Raw genomic sequence first — 23,781 nt, 5'->3', positions numbered from 1 at the left:
CCTCCAGGAGCCTCTCTCTCTCTATGTGAATGCTGTCCTCTGCCAGGTCTCAACATGGACTCTGTCCAACCCTGAAGTTGCTCAACATCCTCCAGATCCATACAGTGCATACGGAAAGTATTCACAGCGCTTCACTTTTTCCACATTTTGTTAGTAAGTAAGTAAATATAATTTATAAAGCACATTTAAACACAGCCTTAGCTGACCAAAGTGCTGTACAGTGGATAACTAAAAAGACAAATAATACAGAAAAAACACATTGGACCAATAGTCAATAATTCTATAAAACATGAATAAAAGGAAACCTTCAATATCAGGGCACACAACACAGAAATACAAGGAAGGCCAGGGAGTAAAAGTGGGTTTTTAGCCTGGATTTGAAGGCAGAAATGGAGGGGGCAGATCTAATATCCAGGGGGAGCTGGTTCCACAGAGGTGGAGCAGCAACTGCAAAAGCTCTATCACCTTGTGTTTGAGCCGTGGGCGCGGCACATGCAGAAGCCCTTTATTTGAGGATCTCAGGGACCTTTGAACAGAGTAGGGCTGTACAAGGTCAGCGATGTATATTAGAGCCAGCCCATTAAGTGCCTTAAAAACAAATAATACAACTTTGAACTGAATCCTAAAATGAACTGGGAGCCAATGCAAAGAGGCCCGAATGGGGGTGATGTTATGTTACAGCCTCATTCCAAAATGGATTAAATTCATTGTTTTCCTCAAAATTCCACACATACCCCATAATGACAACTTAAAAAAAGTTTGTTTGAGATTTTTGCAAATTTATTAAAAATAAAAAAGGACGAAATCGCTTGTACATAAGTATAGCACTTAAGTAGCAATGACTTCATGAGCTTCTTCTATAATAAAATTATTACTATTAGAGAAAAAATTTATCACCAACTGCCATCAACAGTTATCAGTGGCTCTCCAAGTTCAGGGACTTCTGTCAATGTAAACTTAGATGTATATTTAGACTGTTTTTCTGCTATCGATCTTCATCAGTTAACTTCAATCATTTCTTCATCGAAGCCATCAACCTGTCTGTTAGACCCGATCCCAACTAGGCTGCTTAAAGAAGTTGTTCCCTTAATTGGCACTTCTTTACTGGATATGATTAATCTTTCTTTATTATCAGGATATGTACCACAGTCCTTTAAAGTAGCTGTAATTAAACCCCTTCTTAAAAAGTCCACTCTTGACCCAGGGGTTTTAGCCAACTATAGACCGATTTCTAACCTCCCGTTCCTCTCTAAGATTCTGGAGAAAGTAGTCGCCAAAGAGTTGTGTGACTTTCTACATAACAATAGTTTATTTGAGGATTTTCAGTCAGGATTTAGAGTTCATCATAGCACAGAGACAGCTCTGGTTAAAGTTAATAATGACCTTCTGACTGCTTCTGACAATGGACTTGTCTCTGTACTTGTATTATTAGATCTTAGTGCTGCATTTGACACCATTGACCATGATATTCTTTTACAGAGACTTGAGCATCAAATTGGCATTAAAGGAACTGCCCTAACCTGGTTTAAGTCATACTTATCAGATCGTTCTCAGTTTGTACATGTTAACGATGAATCCTCCATAAATACTAAAGTTAGTCATGGAGTTCCACAAGGTTCTGTACTTGGACCAATACTATTTACTTTATATATGCTCCCTTTAGGCAACATTATTAGGAATCACTCCATTAACTTTCACTGTTATGCAGATGATACGCAGTTATATCTATCAATCAAACCCAATGAAATTAATCAATTATCTAAATTACAAACATGTCTTAAGGACATAAAATCCTGGATGACCTGCAATTTTCTGATGTTAAACTCAGAAAAAAACGAAATTCTTGTTCTTGGCCCCAAAAACTTTAGAGACTCATTGTCTAAAGATATAGTCACTCTAGATGGCATTAACTTGGCCTCTAGCACCACTGTCAGGAATCTTGGAGTTATCTTTGATCAGGATTTGTCATTTAACTCCCACATAAAGCAGACCTCTAGGACTGCCTTCTTTCATTTACGTAATATTAGAAAAATTAGACATATACTATCACAGACAGATGCAGAAAAACTAATCCATGCATTTGTTACTTCAAGGCTGGATTACTGCAACTCTTTATTATCAGGTTGCCCCAATAAGTCCATTAAAACGCTCCAATTAATTCAGAACGCTGCAGCACGAGTACTGACAGGAACTAGAAAAAGAGATCACATCTCTCCTGTACTAGCTACTCTGCATTGGCTCCCTATAAAATGTAGAATTTAATTTAAAATCCTCCTCCTCACCTATAAAGCTCTTCATGGTCAGGCCCCTTCATATCTTAAAGAGCTCATAGTACCCTATTACCCCACGAGAACACTACGTTCTCTGAATGCTGGGCTACTTGTGGTTCCTATAGTCTCTAAAAGTAGAACAGGAGCCAGAGCCTTCAGTTACCAAGCTCCTCTCCTGTGGAACCAGCTTCCAGTTGTGGTTCGGGAGGCAGACACCCTCACCACATTCAAGAGTAGGCTTAAGACATTCCTCTTTGATAAAGCTTATAGTTAGGGCTGGATCAGGTGAGTCCTGAACCATCCCTTAGTTATGCTGCTATAGGCCTAGACTATCGGGGGATTTCCCATGGTGCACTGAGCTACTCTCTTCCTCTCTCTTTCTGCACTCATTCATGTCCCTTTAATGCATGTTACTAACTCCACTTCTTCCCCGGAGTTCTTGTGCTTTCTCGTCTCGCAGGTTCTCATGGATCCTGGTGGAGCCTCCTGCCATGGTCCTGCTTGACTGCCATTGCCAATACTGTTGTTGCTGTGCGTCTGTCTGTCTGTCGCTCTCTCTCTCTCTCTCTCTCTCTCTCTCTCTCTCTCTCTCTCTCTCTCTCACCCCAACTGGTCGAGACAGACGACCACCCACCTAGAGCCGGAGGATCTGTCCTAGGTTTCTGCCTTTTAACAGGCAGTTTTTCCTTGCCCTTGTCGCCAAGTGCTTGCTCATGGTGGTACTGTTGGGTCTCTGTAATTAATGTTAAAGAGTTCGGTCTAGACCTGCTCTATTTGAAAAGTGTCCTGAGATAACTTCTGTTATGAATTGGCGCTATACAAATAAAATTGAAAAAATTGAATTGAATATTCACAGCCTTTGCGATCAAGATCAAAATTGAGCTCAGGTGCATTCTGTTTCCGCTGATCATCCTTGAGTTTTGCCTCCTACCATCAGGAAGGAGGTATACCTCCCGAAAACTAGGTCTAACAGATACCTGAGATCATTTGTACCAACAGCTGTTGGGTTTCTCAACAAACTATAGGTCACCTTCCATCCCTGCCCATGTCACAGCAAATGTTTTCATTTTTTATTTTATTTTATATATATATAGTGTACATGTGTATTTATGCTCATCACCTGGCCAATACCATCCCTACAGTGAAGCATGGTGGTGGCAGCATCATGCTGTGGGGATGTTTTTCAGCGGCAGGAACTGGGAGATGGTCATGATTGAGGGAAAGATGAATGCAGCAATGTACAGAGACATCCTGGAAGAAAACCTGCTCCAGAGCGCTCTTGACCTCAGACTGGGGCACCGGTTCATCTTTCAACAGGACAAAGACCCTAAGCACACAGCCAAGATATCGAAGGAATGGCTTCAGGACAACTCTGTGAATGTCTTAGAGTGGCCCAGCCAGAGCCCATACTTGAATCCCATTGAACATCTCTGGAGGGATCTGAAAATGGCTGCGCACCGATGCTCCCCATCCAACCTGATGGAGCTCGAGGGGTTCTGTAAAGAGGAATGGGCAAAACTAGCCAAAGATAGGTGTGCCAAGCTTGTGGCTTCATATTCCAAAAGACTTGAAGCTGTAATTGCTGCCAAAGGTGCCACAACAAAGTATAGAGCAAAGGGTTAGGAAAGGCTAGCAAAGGCTGTGAATACTTATGTACATATTATATTTTCGTTCTTTATTTCTAATAAATTTGCAAACATTTAAAAAAAACTTTTTTCATGTTGTCATTATGGGGTATTTTGTGTAGACTTTTGAGGAAAAAAATTAATTGAATCCATTTTGGAATAAGGCTGTAACATAATGAAATGTGGAAAAAGTGAAGCGCTGTGAATACTTTCTGTATGCACTGTATTTTTCACATCCTGATTGTCCATACCCAACGTCGTTTTACTGTCTACTGCCTGGAAAAACATGACAGCACATCTTAATAAAAGTTAACATAAATGAATCCTGCAAACAAAAAACTAATAGTTGAAGCATTATAATGCTGCTTGCTTAGCATTTTACAATTGTGTTTTTATTTAAGTTTATTAATCATCATAAGCCAGAGTATGCAAAGTGTAAAGATTTGATTTTGTTTTGTTATATAAAAAGGACAGGAAATTAATTGGCCACAATTTTGATAATGACTTACCAATAGCTTTTATGGTACGTCAGCTGTTTGACAGGTAATGTAATAATTAGCTTCAGTGGAAAGAAAGTAAATTCAACTTGGTGGAAACATTTTTATAAAGAAGATACATTTACAGTAAGTGACATTATTCAGATAAATCCTATGAACTCATTTTAAATGAGTTTTATTGTGCTTTTATTGAATTTATCTGATCTTTTTCTTCGGTGTCAGGCTTTGAAAACCTCTCTGAATCAAACTCTTGAATGGTCTGTAGGCTGATTGTGTCTCTGTAAAGTTTCAGCTGATAACCAGCTGCATTTTAGTCTGTACAGTGAACTTCAGCTTCTTCCTCTGGGCAGAGGTCTACAGTCCCAATGTGAAGAACAAAGAGGTTTAAAAACAGCTTCGTTCTAGCAGCGATCATTTAGATCAATAAGTTGTAGTAACAGTAGTTGTTTTCACTGCATTTTTATCATCTTTATGCTGGTGTTTTTTTCATTGATCTCTCTTTGTAAGTCCTGATTTTTAGGTTAAAGAGGATGCTGACTGTATCCAGGAGCTGAATAATCTCTGTACAATAATACTCTCCTAATTCTTATTTTCCAGTAGGAACAGCTTGTTCTTTGTCTTTAGAGGGAAACAAGCCTCCACTGACAGTCTATGAGATTTTAATTGCTTCAGTCAGTGAGTCAGAGAACAGTTAGAGGGCTGTTTGGATTCATTAGTGGGGGATTGAAGAGAGTCTGCTTCCTGTCAATGACCCACAAATAACAGATAAATGCAGAGAAATGGAACAGACTGCAGTCTCTTTTCTGTTCATGAATGAAAAAGTACTCATTTGCTCACAACATCTTTTTCACCTCTATACTGCCTTTTATATAAACATACTGGTAAAACCATTAGTTTCTCAGGAATGGAAGCTGAATGAAAGTGATACCAGTTCTCAAATCAGGAGCACCTCATAAATGTAGGTAGCTAATGAAGCTCAACAGTTAATTAAGTAAATAGAATCAGTGCCAGATTTGGACCAAAAAAGTAGCCAGTACCCTAAAAGCAAAGCTGTCTTCCTCTCTCTTTCTGCACTCATTCATGTTCCATTAATGCATGTTACTAACTTCACTTCTTCCCCGGAGTTCTTGTGCTTTCTCGCCTCGCAGGTTCTTATCGATCCTGGTGGAGCCTCCTTCCATGGTCCTGCTAGATTGCCTTTGCCAATACTGTTGTGTGTCTCTCTCTCTCTCTCTCTCTCTCTCTCTCTCTCTCTCTCTCTCTCTTACTCTCTCTGTCCATTACACAAGTTAATCTAAAGATTAATGGACAATGTACTGAACAGGTGTTAACCTCATATGAGAAACACGTTAAAAGTGTTTCTGAGGGCTAATGTGTTACAGACATCCATGGCCTCACACAATCAATATCTGCGACAAGTCCCTCTCTAATTGCCTGTTAATCGGCTGTGGTGCAGAGGCAGAGCGGGTCGTCCCCTCTTCCGAAGGTTATTGGTTCAATCCCCGGCTCGTGGTGCCACATGTCAAAGTATCCTTGAGCAAGATACTGAACCTTGAATTGCTCCCGCTGCCATGCATCGGTGTGTGAATGCATTAGTTTCTGTTTGATGGGCTTTGCCATCGCTGTGTGAAAGGGTGAATCTGGTACGTAGTGTAAAAGTGCTTTGAGTGGTCGGAAGACTAGAAAGGCGCTATACAAGTACAGGTCCATTTACCATTATCATTTTTTACAGGAAAGACGTAGATATGAGGAAGCAAACAAACCGCCCCAGGAAGAGCACCGGGCTTTGAAGCCACTTTTACATAGTGGCCGTACCATGTAATTACAGCAATGCCGAGTTTGAAGACTTTTTCCTATAAGCTTACATTGTGAAAGAAGCAGCTGTAAAATGGTGGATACATCTCTTTGAGCATCTCAACCCCCAAATCAGAATTTGATCCATTCAGTCAAATAACATTTGTCTATAAGATTTGCAAAATTAAATTCACTGGCGGAAGTCTCATGCATGCTAACTGGGTTACGGTGACCCATGCATTCATCTGGGTAAAGTGCCTTTTTTGGCTTCATACACCACTGAGCAACTTTCATGGCACCGCCTCCAACTCTGTATCCAGTTCTCTTTAAACATCCATGAAGCAAACAGCACTCTGCTTCCTCTTTCATGAAGAAGCAAAATAAAAAGGCGTTAATGGAGCCAGTTCCTGTCAGATGACTCCAAACTAAAACATCAAAGTGGAATGTGATGATGCAACAAAGACTGTTGACATCACGGAATGCGATGATGTCATCAGGCAGTTGATTGGAGGTTCACAGTAACAAAGTAACAGATCAGACCCACAACAACTGACACTAAAACAAAACAGTGTTTTCTCATCGGACAAAGATGGAGGACAAGAACGGTGTAGATCATCCTATCATTGCGGCTACAGTTTCAGCCCTGTGTGAGGACAAAAACAGCTGGAAAAATGTGGAGGAATTCTTCACAGCAGAAGTAAGGTGGTTGAAAGATGAAAATACTCGTCTTCAGAGTAAAATTGACACGTACCAATCCAATGAAATAGAAAGTGCATGCTTAATAAAGGAGCTGCATGAGCTGAAGAAGGACCTAAATGCAAGTGAGGAATCTTTGAAAAGCTGCCAGAAAGACCTGGAATACCACATGGAGAAAGTGAAGCAGTTGACCAAAAAAAAAGACCTCCAGGGAGAGGAGTTGTCGCTCTACAAACAGGAAGTGTTTGCTTTGAGGAGACAGAAGAACAGGGACGTGGACATGGCCAGGTCCCAGTGGCACAAGCAGGAGCAAGAGCTAATGGAGAAAATACACATCCTTGAGCTGGAGGTGGAGAAACTTCAGAAGGTGAACACCAATCTGGAGAGCAAGATATTCCTTACAAAGAATCTCATAGTGGAGCTCGCCCAAAAAGATAAAACCATCGCCAAAGAAAAGAAAAGACATTCTGACCTAGAGTTTCAACTGGAACAGGCAATGAAAGAGCTGGACGCCTGCCCTCCACCAAAGGTCATCACATTGCCCTTCTACCTGCCCTCTGATGTGGATAGGGTGTACAAGCAGAACCAGGACCTGAAAGAGAGGCTGATCACCAAGACCCAACAGCTGACCACCAAGCGCAGACAGCTGGAGAGGAAGGCTCAAATCATAGACGAGAAGGAGAAGCAGTGTGAGGAGCTGAAGCACCAAATGTCCCGGCTGCCGGCTCCAGAGTCGTTAGACCTGATCCCAAAGTGTCAGTGGATTATCAGAGAGCAGTGTGAAAAGATAAAGTCTTTAAGGGGACAGGTTAACATGCTCCAGCAAACAGAGGACGGGTACAAGAGAGAGTACAAGAAACTGGCCGAGAGGGAAGCGACCAGCAGGAAATTGTACCTGAGTGAGAGGATGCGGAACATGAATTTGAGGGAGGCCTTGCAGAAGAGTGGGGTCAAGCTGCTTCCTGAACACAAATCCGGAACCAAGCAGACCCCACCCATCTCCAAGCAAAGAGAGCCCCACATCAAGACCCCAAAATCAAGTTCTGTCCGCCTCCCACCCACCTCCCAGAAACTGGAGTCTGAAGTTAAAATACCTTACACTGTTCTCCCACCCATCTCCGCACAGCGTCATGCCAAAGTCTTCATGACTGAAACAAGTCGAGACTAAGACTACTAATACTATGTTTCTTAAACTGTCCCCCGACACACCACCATATCCCTCCAAGATTCCTCCCTTTCTTCCAGACCAGACCAAAAAATGTACACCAAATTATTACAGACCAGACTAGTGCACCTGTTAAACAAAGAACTAAACTGCTAACCCTCTGCTCATGAGATCCTGGCTAAGTAAGAAACTCCTTTGAAACGCTCACATTGCCCCATTCCTGCACCAAGACCATCTTGTAAGCCACCTCCAGTCAACAAAACCACCACATAAAAAATAAAACCTCTTCCTGAGGAGGGCAGCATCATGTCCGCTTAGTGCGGTCAACGTCTGAGCGCCATCATGCAGCGTAGGGCGTCACAGCACCTCAGTGTTCATTAAGCACTGTGGTTCACAGAAGGTCCTGTGTTCAGGTCTCTGTTTGAGGAGGCTTCATGTCCTCCCTGTGTCTGCGTGGGTTTCCTCCGAGTACGCTTCGGTTTCCTCCCACACACTCCAAAGACATGATGCACAAAAGTGAAATAAAACAATGAATAAACTGTGGTCTTCATTATGAAGTTTCTCTATTTCAACCCACAATGCAACCTGAACCCATCCAAAAACAGCCCCTTCAGTTACATAATCTCGTTTCATTTCTTGTGTGTGTGTGTATGTGTGTGTGTGTGTGTGTGTGTGTGTGTGTGTGTGTGTTAATGTGTGTTGAACAGATGAATGTTGGCAGTAAAAAAAGTTTTTTCATTAAAAGACGAACAGAAAAAGACCAAAGTTCTCACGACCCAAACAATCTGATCTTTGTGTGTGTTAATGTGTGTGCGTGTGTGTTGTGTGTGTGTGTATGTTGTGTGTGTGTGCGTGTGTGTTGTGTGTGTGTATGTTGTGTGTGTGTGTGTTGTGTTGGTGTGTGTGTGTGTGTGTGTGTGTGTGTGTGTGTGGGCCGATGGTTTCACTGTTTCCAAGAACAGACTGAACACATCATATCTGTCTCCTGAAGATATGTGGACAACAGGAAACGAGTTCAAGCAGCTGGGACACTGTGTGTGTGTGTGTGTGTGTGTGTGTGTGTGTGTGTGTGCAGTGTTTGTGGGCTCAGTTGAGTTAGAGTCTGACTGAGTAGAAAGCAGAACCCTGTAGGGCTGCAGTTGGAACAAAGTTACAGATGTTTCTGTAGTAACGGCTTCTTCTGGACACTGGAGACGGTACTGACTCAACCCTGTAGACACATGACTTTGGATGCTGAAGATAAAAACAGTGGAGTGAGACAAAGAGTGGGAGACGATTGAAGACTGACAGAGAGACAGACAGAGCAACAGACAGCTGCTGACATGAGCAGAAAACTGTCATTTTTTGAATTTTGGAGGGGTAAGAAGGAGAGAGGAGCGATTCTGGAGAGAACCAATCAGCTGAGACTTCTACCTTCTCAACAGTGAGTCCAAAAATCCACATTTATTGTCTTTATTAATTCAATTCAATTTAATTCAATTCAATTTTATTTGTATAGCGCCAATTCATAACAGAAGTTATCTCAGGACACTTTTCAAATAGAGCAGGTCTCGACCGAACTCTTTAAAACATTATTTACAGAGACCCAACAGTACCACCATGAGCAAGCACTTGGCGACAAGGGCAAGGAAAAACTGCCTGTTAAAAGGCAGAAACCTAGGACAGATCCTTCGGCTCTAGGTGGGTGGTCCTCTGCCTCGACCAGTTGGTGAGAGAGAGAGAGAGAGAGAGAGAGAGAGAGAGAGAGAGAGACAGGTGCACAGCAACAACAGTACTGGCAATGGCAATCTAGCAGGACCATGGCAGGAGGCTCCACCAGGATCGATAAGGACCTGCGAGACAAGAAAGCACAAGAACTCCAGGGAAGAAGTGAAGTTACAATGCATTAATGGGACATGAATGAGTGCAGAAAGAGAGAGGAAGAGAGGGGCTCAGTGCCCCATGGGAAATCCCCCGATAGTCTCGGCCTATAGCAGCATAACTAAGGGATGGTTCAGGACTCACCTGATCCAGCCCTAACTATAAGCTTTATCAAAGAGGAATGTCTTAAGCCTACTCTTGAATGTGGAGAGGGTGTCTGCCTCCCGAACCACAACTGGAAGCTAGTTCCACAGGAGAGGAGCTTGGTAACTGAAGGCTCTGGCTCCTGTTCTACTTTTAGAGACTATAGGAACCACAAGTAGCCCAGCATTCAGAGAACGTAGTGTTCTAGAGGGGTAATAGGGTACTATGAGCTCTTTAAGATATGAAGGGGCCTGACCATGAAGAGCTTTATAGGTGAGGAGGAGGATTTTAAATTCTATTCTACATTTTACAGAGAGCCAGAGCAGAGAAGCTAGTACAGGAGAGATGTGATCTCTTTTTCTAGTTCCTGTCAGTACTCGTGCTGCAGCGTTCTGAATTAATTGGAGCGTTTTAATGGACTTATTGGGGCAACCTGATAATAAAGAGTTGCAGTAATCCAGCCTTGAAGTAACAAATGCATGGATTAGTTTTTCTGCATCTGTCTGTGATAGGAAGTGTCTAATTTTTGTAATATTACGTAAATGACAGAAGGCAGTCCTGGAGGTCTGCTTTATGTGGGAGTTAAAAGACAAATCCTGATCAAAGATAACTCCAAGATTCCTGACAGTGGTGCAATCAAGGTAATGCCATCTAGAGTAACCATATCTTTAGACAGTGAGTCTCTAAGGTTTTTGGGGCCAAGAACAAGAATTTCGTTTTTTTCTGAGTTTAACATCAGAAAATTGCAGCTCTAAACTAGTCTTTATTAAAGACACAGGTCTTTCTGTGATCAATAAGTAGCACAATACAGGCTTTCATCTTTCCAGCTCCTCAGGGGTGTGTCCAGAGTTTTTAGCTTTACTGTAGCTTTAAAATAGAGCCACAGCCTCTGAAAGACAGCGCAAGTGGAAGAGGGAACGAAAATGGAGGCCAATCAGATTTTTTTTTTTTTTTTTTTTTTTTTTAGGGACTGAGCCAGCAACCGCTGGAGGTCCCTATTGTTTTTGCTATGTTTCTTCTTCTTACCTTTTATTATTTTCAGCACTGTTTGATTGCGTTTTTGCCCCGAACATATACGAAAAGTAAATTTTATTTGGCAAAGTTGTCAGGCCTGGTGAAAATGGGGATACTCTATGCGTTGCTTTCGGGTTGGCCACTAGGTGGCGCTACTATCATAAAAAATGCATTTAGGCTAATAACTTCTGCATAGTTTGTTGCACATTCAAAAACCTTGTATCCACACGTTCGGTGAATAGAGCTGAATCTCCCCATATAGGCCACGCCCACTTCCACCAATAATCTTTCTCCGCTAGAGCGCGAAATGTCTATAAACTACTTTTCCGTGTTCCCCCCATGCACTTTGTCCGATTCGCACAAAATTTTTCACGTAGCATCTGAGGACCCTCATAATAAAAAAGTGATTAACAGAATTTTGATATTTCAAAAAACCAGCACATTATAAAATTAGCACTTCCTGTGGATTTTTTGTCAAAAAAGGAAGTGGACCATTTCTCCACATTGGTATGTCTGATTGACACCAAGCTTGGGTCCATAGTTCCACATGTCTTCCTTAAGCATCGTCCCTTGATCATATACCAAAAATCATGTTTGTCGTGTTTGTAGCGCCCCATACAGGATAAAAAAACAGCAGCCCCGGTGCCATGTTTCACCGATATCTACGAAACTCGGTAGGCACATGTAACATGCCGGGACGTACAAAAAAGCCTCTTGGACCCATAGCCGAAACCCCACAGGAAGTTGGCCATTTTGATTTTCAAATCTTTTATCGGATATGCTTCAAAATTTGTGAGTACAGTCAAAAAAATGGTGCTGATTAAAAGTTGTGCTATTTGTGCATGTACATCAAAGGGCGTGTCCGTGGCGTGGCATCAAAGTCAGCCATTTTGATTTTTTTTGTCATTTTCTGTGATTTTTCGTGTTGTATTTGAACGAACTCCTCCTAGGGAATTTATCGGATCTACTTCAAAATTGGTCAGTACAGTCAAAAAATTATGCTGATTAAAAGTTGTGCTATTTGAGACTGTATGTTGAACCGCGTGTCTCTGGCGTGAGGTCAAAAGTTGGCCATTTTGAATTCTGTGGTCATACAAACTGATTGAAAAGTTGAGCTATTTGTGACTGTACATCAAACCACGTGCCAGTGACAACTTGTCGATTTCAGCAGATTTGCCATAAAATAGTACTCACAACTTCAGTGTGCAATGTTCAATCTCCAATAAACTTCATATATTCTGAAACAGTTTTGCCCTGAACACGTCCTCGTAACATCAGCGTACGTGGTCCAATCTCAATGAAACTTTACGTGTTTGATAAAAGTCCCGCCCTGAACACGTCTACATGACAATATTCAGACAAAGTGATAGCGGCACCTACTAGCAACAGGAAAAAAAAATAATAATTCTAATTTTCTTTAAGTCACCCATTTCACAAGTCAAACAAGGTTATCTTATTATTATATTATTGTTACCTTATAGACTCAAGAATACATTCAATTCCAGACACGGAAGATGCTCTGATTTGAATTTACAACATATTTATTTTACCTACCAAACATGTACTAAGAAGTACACACACATAAATTTAAATAAAATAAATAAATAAAATAGCTTCAAATGAAAATGCCAGAAAAATTTACATTACATTCAAGTTTAACTTAAAGAGAAAGAAGGTGCTTGATTGCTTGAGCTACAATGACATAATAAAAAAGTGCAAATAAAATATGTGTGTCTGTGACTAATGTTAACCCACCGCAGCTGCATCTCCTAAATAATGCCGCGAGTGGGGATTGAGGAAGTGATGTAGCCTGCCTCTGCGCAGTGCGCTAATGCAGCCCCGGGACTCAGAAAACAGAAATATTTCAAAATAATAATAATAATAATAATATTAGCGAGACGAAATAACGTTATAACATTTCGTCTCGTCACGTTTTGGTCAACGAAAATGGAGATATTTTAGCAGAGTTTTTATTTTACAAACCACATTTAGTTCGTTAACGACGATAGTTAGTCATAATTTTTGTTGACGAAAGCAACACTAGATGACATGCAGCAAAGAGCCACAGGTTGGACTCAAACCTGGGCCGCTGCGTATGTGGGTCGCCAGCTCTACCAACTGAGCTAACTGGGCGCCCTGCCAAACAGATTTTGAGGGTGTTGTTGTTGTTGTGTGGGCAGTTGCCACCATGAGCAAGCACTTGGCAACTTGCGGGTAAAGAGGGAAGTGTGATTGAGTATAAATCAGTGATCAATAACAGCAATTGAATGTAAATTAGTGATCATTAACAGTGAATCACTGAGCTGGTAAATGGATTTCATTATTGAATATTGATCTTCAGTGAATTTTTTTTCACAGGAAACAGTTGCTAGGAGACAGCGCAGTCCGGGCGGCGCTGCAGAATGTGCAGCCTGTGTCTCTGCTGCCTCCTGTTGGTACGGAGGTCTTCAGATGCTTCACACCAGCCTCACTGGAAGTGATCCAACAACGACAGGAAGCAGAGAAGAAGGGGCGAGAGAAGCGGAAGAAGAACAAAGAGGTAGAAACACAATAATCACCGTTCAGCCGTCAATAATAAGGAATCAATAGTAAGCAATCAATAACCACTCTCTGGTTGACAGGAAGCACAGAAAGACTGGCTCAAACCAGCCAGAGACCTAGAGGCTGGGAAGCCCCTCCCATTCATCTATGGGGACCCGCCCCCTGAGCTTCTCAATACCCCATTGGAGGAGCTGGATCCCTTCTACCAATCACAGAAGGTCTTTCTCTCTCTTTCAGGAAATGACTGACCTCTGCCTTTCTGACCTCTGCCTCTGTCTCTATCTGACCTCTCTCTGTCTGTCGAACTTCTGTATGTCTGACCTCTGTCTCTGTCTGACCTGTCTGTCTGACCTCTGACCCACAGACATTCATCGTTCTCAGTAAAGGAAACATCATCCACAGGTTTAATTCTGAGTCGTCCTGTTACCTGCTGAGTCCGTTCAATCCGCTGAGGACCGTTGCCACCAAGATCCTCATTCACTCATATCCTTTGTGATGTCACACCATACTCCTCCTTGATTGGTGTTGTGGCCTGGAAATAAATCTCAGTGCGCCATCTTAAAAGATGTCTCAGTTCCTAAACTGCATCTGGAGTACAGAGGGGGGAGGAGGTGTCTCTCTCCTCTCTCCTCTGTCTCTCTTTTTGGTTATCTTTGACTCTTTGTTGTTGTTGTCTCTTTGTTGTTGTCTTTGTTGTTGTTGTTTTTGTCTCTTTGTTGTTGTGTCTTTGTTGTCTCTTTGTTGTCGTCTTTGTTGTTGTCTTTGTCTCTTTGTTGTTGTCTTTGTTGTTCTTTTGTCTCTTTGTTGTCTCTTTGTTTTTGTTCCTTTGTTGTTGTCTTTGTTGTTGCTTTTGTGTATTTGTTGTTGTCTTTGTCTCTTTGTTTTTGTCTGTTTTTGTCTCGTTGTTGTTGTCTCTTTGTTTTTGTTCCTTTGTTGTTGTCTTTGTTGTTGCTTTTGTGTATTTGTTGTTGTCTTTGTCTCTTTGTTTTTGTCTGTTTTTGTCTCTTTCTTTTTGTCTGTCCTTGTCTCTTTGTTGTTGTTTTTCCTCCATCTCTTTGCAGTCATTGTTTTATTATTCTGCACTTTGTCTCCTCTGTATTGTGAACTGACTGAAACTAGTTTGACATGTTGGTGAGTTTTTTCTTAACAGTAAAACTTTATTCAGTTTGTTCATCCTGGTGACGATTCTGACCAACTGTGTGTTCATGACGATCAGTGATCCTCCATCATGGATCAGGGCTGTGGAGTGAGTTTACACACACACACACACACACACACACACACACACACACACACACACACACACACACACACACACACACAGCACTGATGTGACTGAAGAAAGAAGAAGCTGTAAAGAAGTTCAGAAACAAAGGGTCAGTCTGTCCTCACAAAGCTTTAAAGTTCAAACAGTTTGACCTTTGATCTCTTTAAGGCTGAACTCTGACTTGAATCTCTGTTCTTAGGAAATTAAACAGTGTTTTGTCTTTGACACAGTTTTATATTTCAATAACTCATCATATTTTAAGGGTTACAGATCCTGTACATATATATATATATTTTATATTATATAGACTTTCTAGTTAAGTTAAGTCAGTTCACTAACTCTACCTCTAGGGGGTGCTACCAGGACTTATTACTGCTTTTGTGAACCATTTCTGCTCTGTCTCTCTGCGGACTAGGAGTATTTACATATCACTGTGTTATAGTTGTTAGATTTTCATTGCCGTTAACATTTTGAAGTGTTTTTTCTGTCTCTGAACAGATACGCGTTCACTGCCGTCTACACGTTGGAGACCATCATAAAGGTTTTGTCCAGAGGCTTCTGTGTGGGGAAGTTCAGCTTCCTCAGAGACCCCTGGAACTGGCTGGACATAATGGTCATCAGCATGGCGTAATAATCAATAATACATCTGATAGACACTAATCCATCACACTGATGCTTTCTAAATCTTCAAATAATGACATATACAGAGACAGCTCTGATTAAAGTTAATAATGACCTTTTGATTGCTTCAGACAATGGACTTGTCTCTGTACTTGTATTATTAGATCTTAGTGCTGCATTTGACACCATTGACCATGATATTCTTTTACAGAGACTTGAGCAATTGGGATTAAAGGAAACCGCACTAAACTGGTTTAAGTCATACTTATCAGATCGTTCTCAGTTTGTACACGTTAACGATGAATCCTCCATAAATACTACAGTTATTCATGGAGTTCCACAAGATTCTGTACTTGGACCAATACTATTCACTTTATATATGCTTCCCTTTGGCAATATTATTAGGAATCACTCCATTAACTTTCACTGTTATGCAAATGATACCCAGTTATATCTATCAATCAAGCCTGATGAAATTAATCAGTTATCTAAACTACAAGCATGTCTTAGGGACATAAAAACCTGGATGAGCTGCAATTTTCTGAAGTTCTTGTACTTGGGCCCAAACACCATCAAACAGAAACAAACTCATACACTCATTCATACTCCGACTGGGGTTCAGTATTTTGCTCAAGGACACTTCAACATGCAGTGGGAAGAGCTGGGGATCGAACCACCAACCTTCTGATTAGTGGACGACCTGCTCTACCTCCTGAGATACAACCACAAGATGATGAGGATGAAGATGTCTGTTTGTGTGTTTCAGATTTCTGACAGAGTTTGTTTATTTGGGGAAATATTCTGTGCTGAGTTCAGTTCCTCGAGTGCTAAAGATCATCACAGTGATGCCAGGTCAGTGTGTGTTACTGTGTGAGTTACTGTGTCTGTTTATGCAGTCAGTCAGTTTTTAAGCCCCCCGCCCTTCTCTCTCAGCTCTGAAGACCACTGTGGGAGCTGTCGTCCAATCAGTGAAGAGGCTTGCTGATGTGTGCATCCTGGCGGCGTTCTGTCTCAGTATCCTCGCTCTGATTGGTCAGCAGCTATTTATGGGAGTTCTGAAGCAGAAATGTATCAGGTTTATGCTTCCCAACCTGACCGACATTGGCGCCACTGCTGGTTACCATGACGAGACAGGAGTCAACCATTTCAGTTTCAGCGAGCACGTAAATGACATCAGTATGTAAAAACACTACTGTTGTACTGTAGGTAAATACTATTGTAGTGCTGTAGTACTGAAGTTAATACTACTGTAGTACTGTAGGTAAATACTGCTGTAGTGCTGTAGTACTGTAGGTAATACTACTGTAGTACTGTAGGTAAAGCTACTGTAGTACTGTTGGTAAATACTACTGTAGTACTGTAGGTAATACTACTGTAGTACTGTAGGTAAAACTACTGTAGTACTGTAGGTAAAACTACTGTAGTACTGTTGGTAAATACTACTGTAGTACTGTAGTACTATAGGTAATACTACTGTAGTACTGTAGGTAAAACTACTGTAGTACTGTAGGTAAAACTACTGTAGTACTGTTGGTAAATACTACTGTAGTACTGTAGTACTATAGGTAATACTACTGTAGTATTGTAGTACTGTAGATGTCTAGAGGGACAAAACCTGCTTAAATAGGATCAATAATCAATATAAAAAAGTACAAAAAAAGATCAATCATAAATGTAAGATATTAACAATAAAGTTCAATAATCAATGCAAAATCTGTGTCTGTCTGTCTGTCTGTCTGTCTGTCTGTCTGTCTGTCTGTCTGACACTCTGCTAGAGAACCAGTACTTCCTGCCGGATGAACTTAATCCTCTACTGTGTGGAAACACCTCTGATGCCCAGTACGTTTACATGATAAACAACTAATTAAAAAGAACAACGGTAACAACAGTAACAACAGTAACAACAATAACAACAACAGTACCACTAACAACAGCAATGACAATAATAACAACAACAACAACAACACTAATAACAATAACAACAACAATAACACAAATCAAACATACATATATTTATATTATTATTCTTATCATCATCATCAGTCAAAGATAAGATGTTCCTTTATTGATCCCCTGTAGGAGATTATTTTTTATTTTATTTTTAATTTTTTAAGATTAAAAAAGTCATTTCTATTAGTATAGTTGTTGCTATTGTTGTTGTTGTTTACCTATGTCTCTGTCTCTGTCCTACTCTCTTTACCCCCCCATCCCAACCCTTATAACTACAATAATAACTGATGATATCTGATACAACTACCTACTACCACTAATAATAATAATTATAATAATAATAATAATAATAATAATCTGATGCTGTGTTCAGGGTCTGTCCAGAAGGTTACTCCTGTCTGAAGGGCAGGAGTAACCCGGACTACGGCTACAGCAGCTACGACTCAATTGGTTGGTCTCTGCTGGCTCTCTTCAGACTGATGACTCGGGACTGGGAAGACCTGGTCCTGAAGGTCAGCACCAGGTCCCAGTACACATACTGCTTTAACTAGTTTAACTGGGTTCTCTGATGATATCTGGAATCACTTTAAATAACAACCTGTCTGTCTCTTTCCTGCCTGTCTGTCTGCAGACGTTACAAGCAGCAGGTAAGAGCTCTCTGGCATTCTTCGTTCTCCTCTCGTTCCCCACCTGTTTCTGCATCCTCAGCCTCTCTGTGGCGGTGGTTGCCATGGCAACCGGTGAGCAGGAGGAGGGTGCCGCTGCCGAAGCCAGACAGAAAGAAGAGGAGTTAGGTCAGATTGTGGAGGCGCTGCGGAGGAGAGAGGAAGAGGAGGTGAGCCTTCCTGTTGTTCAGTGTTAATGTAACTGCTGGACTTAGTTTTTAAAACTGTGTGTGTTGTAATTACAGCAGGCAAACTGTGGGGCGGCGCTCTCTTACGACCAGAAACACACTGAAGGTACACAGAAGTCCTGTTCTCCCTGCTGGGGGATCTTCGTAGACCTCTTCCTGAAGTGTGACTGTTGTGGCTGCTGGCGGGGGCTCAAACAGCGTCTCTACACTGTCGTCATGAACCCGTTCTTCGACCTTGGGATCGTTATCTGTCTTGTCCTCAACACCGTCGTCATGGCAATGGAACATTTCCCAATGGCGATGGAATTCGAGCTGCTACTGTCTGTCACTCAACTGGTGAGTGTTAATAAAGTTTGATTCAAACAGGAAACTCTTCATATGGGCTGTTTACATTGTGGTCTGATGGATGGGACACTGCCCCCCAGTGGAAAGTGTTATAAAGCAGATTGCTATAGCAACAGTCGGTTCATTTCATTTAGTTTATTTACACAATAATACACATATACTGTATACAGTGCAGGTGACCTCTGACCACTGTTTGTCTACTGTCTCCTTACTGACCTCTGACCTCTCTCAGGTCTTCACTGCCATCTTCACAGCTGAGCTGGTCCTGAGACTCGTGGCCATGGACCCGTACGGTTTCTTCCAGGTCAGCAGCTAACAGATGATGACTGTTGCCATGTTAACATGACGGTTCCTATGGTAACCTGTGTGTGTGTGTGTGTGTGTGTGTGTGTGTGTTTGTGTGTGTGTGTGTGGGTGTGTGTGTGGCTGTTGTGTTGCCACGGTTACAGGTGGGCTGGAACATCTTTGACAGCATCATCGTCGCCCTCAATCTGCTGTATCTGTCTGTGGAGAATTTCACACGCTACTTCTTGTTGGTCAGTGTGACATCATCACCGTCATCATCATCATCATCATCATCATCGCGAACATTACCAAATACTCACTGTCTATCTACCTGTCTATCTCCTTATCTCCTGTTCAGATGCGGGTCTTCAGACTGGCCCGGTGGTGGCCCTCCTTCCATTTGATGCTGAAGACCATCTGGACCACTGTCCGGGCTCTGAGGAACCCGACTCTCCTGCTGGTGATCATGGTCTTTGTGTTCTCTGTGGTCGGCATGCAAGTGTTCCAGAAGGACTACGAAGACCACGTCCAAATCTGTCATATTGCAGCGGACTGCAAGCTTCCTCGTTGGCACTTGAACGACTTCTTCAACTCCTTCCTCGTCATCGTCAAGGTCCTGTGTGGGGACTGGATCGAGACCACGTGGAACTGCATGGAGGTCTCAAGTCAGACCACGTGTCTGGTCTTCTTCATAATGGTCCTGGTTATCGGAAACCTGCTGGTGAGTCTATAACGTGACCCTCGTTCTTCACTAATCATCCAGAGTCCAGCATGGCAGCTACAACCAATCCAGGTCTAGGGTCAGAGGTTGGGGGTATAAGTACAGGTTCTAAGTCTATTCCTGGTCTTGTTTCAGGTCCTGAATTTGTTCGTGGTCTTGTTGCTGACCTCGTTTAGTGATGGTCTAGAGGTCCCAGGAGAAACCAAGAACAACCTGCAGACCGCCATGAGCCGGATAAACAAGAGCTGGATCCTGGACCATTTCTGGACTGTTCTTGGAAAGAAGAACCATGTCAACCCAGACCACACAGGTAGGACCAGACCAGGACCCAGTGTGGACTTTATTTATTGATTATTTAATCAATTTATTGAGTTTTCCTTGTTAGTGGTCAAGGGTCAGGAGGACAACGGGAAGGACTACCTGGCTTTGACCTGTGTCACTTCAGAGGTCAGCGGTAACCATGGCAACCAGATCAGCAACACCGGACTCGGGAAGGTCCCCATCACCACGGCCGAGATCCAGATCGAATCACAGACACCTGAAAATGAAGAGAAAAAAGTAAGATAAACTGTAGCGTGTTTGAGCAGAACTACAAATATTAGATTTTGTAGTATTACTTTTTTATCTGATAGTAATGTCGTAGTCTGAAGAGTGAACAACATAAACAACAGTAAATAAATACATTTTTAGTATCTTAAAGCTCATGTATGTAAAAAATCATGTGTAGCTAACAGCGCCACCAGTGGCCGTTCATTAAACTGTAGTTAACAGCGCCACCAGTGGCCGTTCATTAAACTGTAGTTAACAGCGCCACCAGTGGCCGTTCATTAAACTGTACCTAACAGCGCCACCAGTCGTCGTTCAGTGAACTGTAGTTAACAGCGCCATCAGTGGTCGTTCAGTGAACTGCAGTCAGTAATTTTATATTTAAGGCTGACTTTGCTTACAGTTGGTGAGTCAGAATAATAATAATAATAATAATAATAATAATAATAATGATAAACTTTGTGTAAAGTCTGTCGATATATTTGTTCAGTGTGACGACATGCAGAAACATCCTGAAGTCCAGCAGGACGAACACGATGAAGATGATAAAGGAAACACCCCTGAGGACTGCTGCAGTGACAGTACGAGTCTTTCTGATGAAGAACAGGAGCCAATCAATGATCAATAACACCTCTGATCAGTCTCCACCTGTATATTTCAGAGTGTTACCAATGCTGTCCGTTCCTGAACATAGACACGTCCCAGGGCGGAGGGAGGATCTGGTCTAACTTCAGGAAAGCCTGTTTCTTCATCATACAACACAAATACTTTTACATATTCATCATCCTCATCATCCTGCTAAGCAGTGCATTTCTGGTAAACAACAACAACAACAACAACAACAACTAACTGTTATGTTAACATTACCTTACTTAAGATGTATGTATGTTAGACTATATAAATATGTCTTTCATCTTTTAACCTTCTTCAAAATGTTGTCTTTCCAACATCGATTAGCCTAGTATATAGTCCCACGCGAACAAAAAGCCAATAAGAGCAATTATTAAATGTAATCAATCAATGTAGAGAGTTTACTCACACCCTCCAGACAGCGACCAACAGATTACAGAGAAGGTTTTATTCCGTAGATCAGTGTTTCCCAACCTGAGGGTCAGGACCCCCACTAGGGGTCGCCAAAGCTACACGGGGGTTGCAAGACCTTCTTGATTTTATATATATATATTTCATTTACAGATAATAATTCATCCAAATTCTGATTAAATGAATGAAATTCCATCAACGGTTATCAGTGGCTCTCCAAGTTCAGGGACTTCTGTCAATGTAAACTTAGATGTATATTTAGACTGTTTTTCTGCTATCGATCTTCATCAGTTAACTTCAATCATTTCTTCATCGAAGCCATCAACCTGTCTGTTAGACCCGATCCCAACTAGGCTGCTTAAAGAAGTTGTTCCCTTAATTGGCACTTCTTTACTGGATATGATTAATCTTTCTTTATTATCAGGATATGTACCACAGTCCTTTAAAGTAGCTGTAATTAAACCCCTTCTTAAAAAGTCTACTCTTGACCCAGGGGTTTTAGCCAACTATAGACCGATTTCTAACCTCCCGTTCCTCTCTAAGATTCTGGAGAAAGTAGTCGCCAAAGAGTTGTGTGACTTTCTACATAACAATAGTTTATTTGAGGATTTTCAGTCAGGATTTAGAGTTCATCACAGCACAGAGACAGCTCTGGTTAAAGTTAATAATGACCTTCTGACTGCTTCTGACAATGGACTTGTCTCTGTACTTGTATTATTAGATCTTAGTGCTGCATTTGACACCATTGACCATGATATTCTTTTACAGAGACTTGAGCATCAAATTGGCATTAAAGGAACTGCCCTAACCTGGTTTAAGTCATACTTATCAGATCGTTCTCAGTTTGTACATGTTAACGATGAATCCTCCATAAATACTAAAGTTAGTCATGGAGTTCCACAAGGTTCTGTACTTGGACCAATACTATTTACTTTATATATGCTCCCTTTAGGCAACATTATTAGGAATCACTCCATTAACTTTCACTGTTATGCAGATGATACGCAGTTATATCTATCAATCAAACCCGATGAAATTAATCAATTATCTAAATTACAAACTTGTCTTAAGGACATAAAATCCTGGATGACCTGCAATTTTCTGATGTTAAACTCAGAAAAAACCGAAATTCTTGTTCTTGGCCCCAAAAACCTTAGAGACTCATTGTCTAAAGATATAGTCACTCTAGATGGCATTAACTTGGCCTCTAGCATCACTGTCAGGAATCTGGGAGTTATCTTTGATCAGGATTTGTCATTTAACTCCCACATAAAGCAGACCTCTAGGACTGCCTTCTTTCATTTACGTAATATTAGAAAAATTAGACACATCCTATCACAGACAGATGCAGAAAAACTAATCCATGCATTTGTTACTTCAAGGCTGGATTACTGCAACTCTTTATTATCAGGTTGCCCCAATAAGTCCATTAAAACGCTCCAATTAATTCAGAACGCTGCAGCACGAGTACTGACAGGAACTAGAAAAAGAGATCACATCTCTCCTGTACTAGCTTCTCTGCATTGGCTCCCTATAAAATGTAGAATTGAATTTAAAATACTCCTCCTCACCTATAAAGCTCTTCATGGTCAGGCCCCTTCATATCTTAAAGAGCTCATAGTACCCTATTACCCCACTAGAACACTACGTTCTCTGAATGCTGGGCTACTTGTGGTTCCTATAGTCTCTAAAAGTAGAACAGGAGCCAGAGCCTTCAGTTACCAAGCTCCTCTCCTGTGGAACCAGCTTCCAGTTGTGGTTCGGGAGGCAGACACCCTCACCACATTCAAGAGTAGGCTTAAGACATTCCTCTTTGATAAAGCTTATAGTTAGGGCTGGATCAGGTGAGTCCTGAACCATCCCTTAGTTATGCTGCTATAGGCCTAGACTATCGGGGGATTTCCCATGGTGCACTGAGCTACTCTCTTCCTCTCTCTTTCTGCACTCATTCATGTCCCTTTAATGCATGTTACTAACTCCACTTCTTCCCCGGAGTTCTTGTGCTTTCTCGTCTCGCAGGTTCTCATGGATCCTGGTGGAGCCTCCTGCCATGGTCCTGCTTGACTGCCATTGCCAATACTGTTGTTGCTGTGCACCTGTCTGTCTGTCTGTCTGTCTGTCTGTCTCTCTCTCTCTCTCTCTCTCTCTCTCTCTCTCTCTCTCTCTCTCTCTCTCTCACTCACCCCAACTGGTCGAGACAGACGACCACCCACCTAGAGCCGGAGGATCTGTCCTAGGTTTCTGCCTTTTAACAGGCAGTTTTTCCTTGCCCTTGTCGCCAAGTGCTTGCTCATGGTGGTACTGTTGGGTCTCTGTAATTAATGTTAAAGAGTTCGGTCTAGACCTGCTCTATTTGAAAAGTGTCCTGAGATAACTTCTGTTATGAATTGGCGCTATACAAATAAAATTGAATTGAATTGAATTGAATTGAATTGATTTCACACAGACTTCCTACAATTATTGGGTCCATTGTATCTGTTGTTCTATAATGTTATTGGTATTGATCAATAGAATATGAAATAAACTGTAAATATAGTCAGTTGACC

General features: G+C 41.6%; 1 protein-coding gene and 2 long non-coding RNA genes across 3 annotated transcripts in view; 2 read left to right on the top strand and 1 right to left on the bottom strand.

The window, feature by feature from the left end:
* LOC127352641 (sodium channel protein type 4 subunit alpha B) overlaps positions 1-23,781 on the top strand; it is a 37,099-nt gene that overhangs the window by 3,278 nt on the left and 10,040 nt on the right. The window contains exons 2-19 of the mRNA XM_051381194.1: positions 13,424-13,604; positions 13,687-13,824; positions 13,971-14,089; positions 14,763-14,852; positions 15,372-15,500; positions 16,261-16,346; positions 16,428-16,670; positions 17,270-17,333; positions 17,818-17,956; positions 18,076-18,279; positions 18,355-18,633; positions 18,875-18,946; positions 19,092-19,178; positions 19,286-19,648; positions 19,784-19,958; positions 20,034-20,206; positions 20,664-20,775; positions 20,856-21,010. Of these exons, the coding sequence (XP_051237154.1) occupies positions 13,424-13,604; positions 13,687-13,824; positions 13,971-14,089; positions 14,763-14,852; positions 15,372-15,500; positions 16,261-16,346; positions 16,428-16,670; positions 17,270-17,333; positions 17,818-17,956; positions 18,076-18,279; positions 18,355-18,633; positions 18,875-18,946; positions 19,092-19,178; positions 19,286-19,648; positions 19,784-19,958; positions 20,034-20,206; positions 20,664-20,775; positions 20,856-21,010 (2,809 nt within the window). The remainder of the gene's footprint in view (positions 1-13,423; positions 13,605-13,686; positions 13,825-13,970; positions 14,090-14,762; positions 14,853-15,371; positions 15,501-16,260; positions 16,347-16,427; positions 16,671-17,269; positions 17,334-17,817; positions 17,957-18,075; positions 18,280-18,354; positions 18,634-18,874; positions 18,947-19,091; positions 19,179-19,285; positions 19,649-19,783; positions 19,959-20,033; positions 20,207-20,663; positions 20,776-20,855; positions 21,011-23,781) is intronic.
* LOC127352659 (uncharacterized) lies at positions 1,436-23,694 on the bottom strand. Its single transcript, XR_007881152.1, has 2 exons — positions 23,332-23,694; positions 1,436-2,815 (listed from the first exon to the last, which is right to left on the bottom strand). It is a non-coding gene; the product is annotated as an uncharacterized LOC127352659 (long non-coding RNA).
* On the top strand, positions 16,677-17,207 carry LOC127352661 (uncharacterized). The gene is made up of 2 exons (XR_007881154.1): positions 16,677-16,958; positions 17,060-17,207. It is a non-coding gene; the product is annotated as an uncharacterized LOC127352661 (long non-coding RNA).

Source organism: Dicentrarchus labrax, unplaced genomic scaffold, assembly GCF_905237075.1.
Source record: "Dicentrarchus labrax unplaced genomic scaffold, dlabrax2021, whole genome shotgun sequence".
Classification (NCBI taxonomy): Eukaryota; Metazoa; Chordata; class Actinopteri; family Moronidae; genus Dicentrarchus; species Dicentrarchus labrax.
This window is presented reverse-complemented; position numbering and strand designations above follow the sequence as displayed.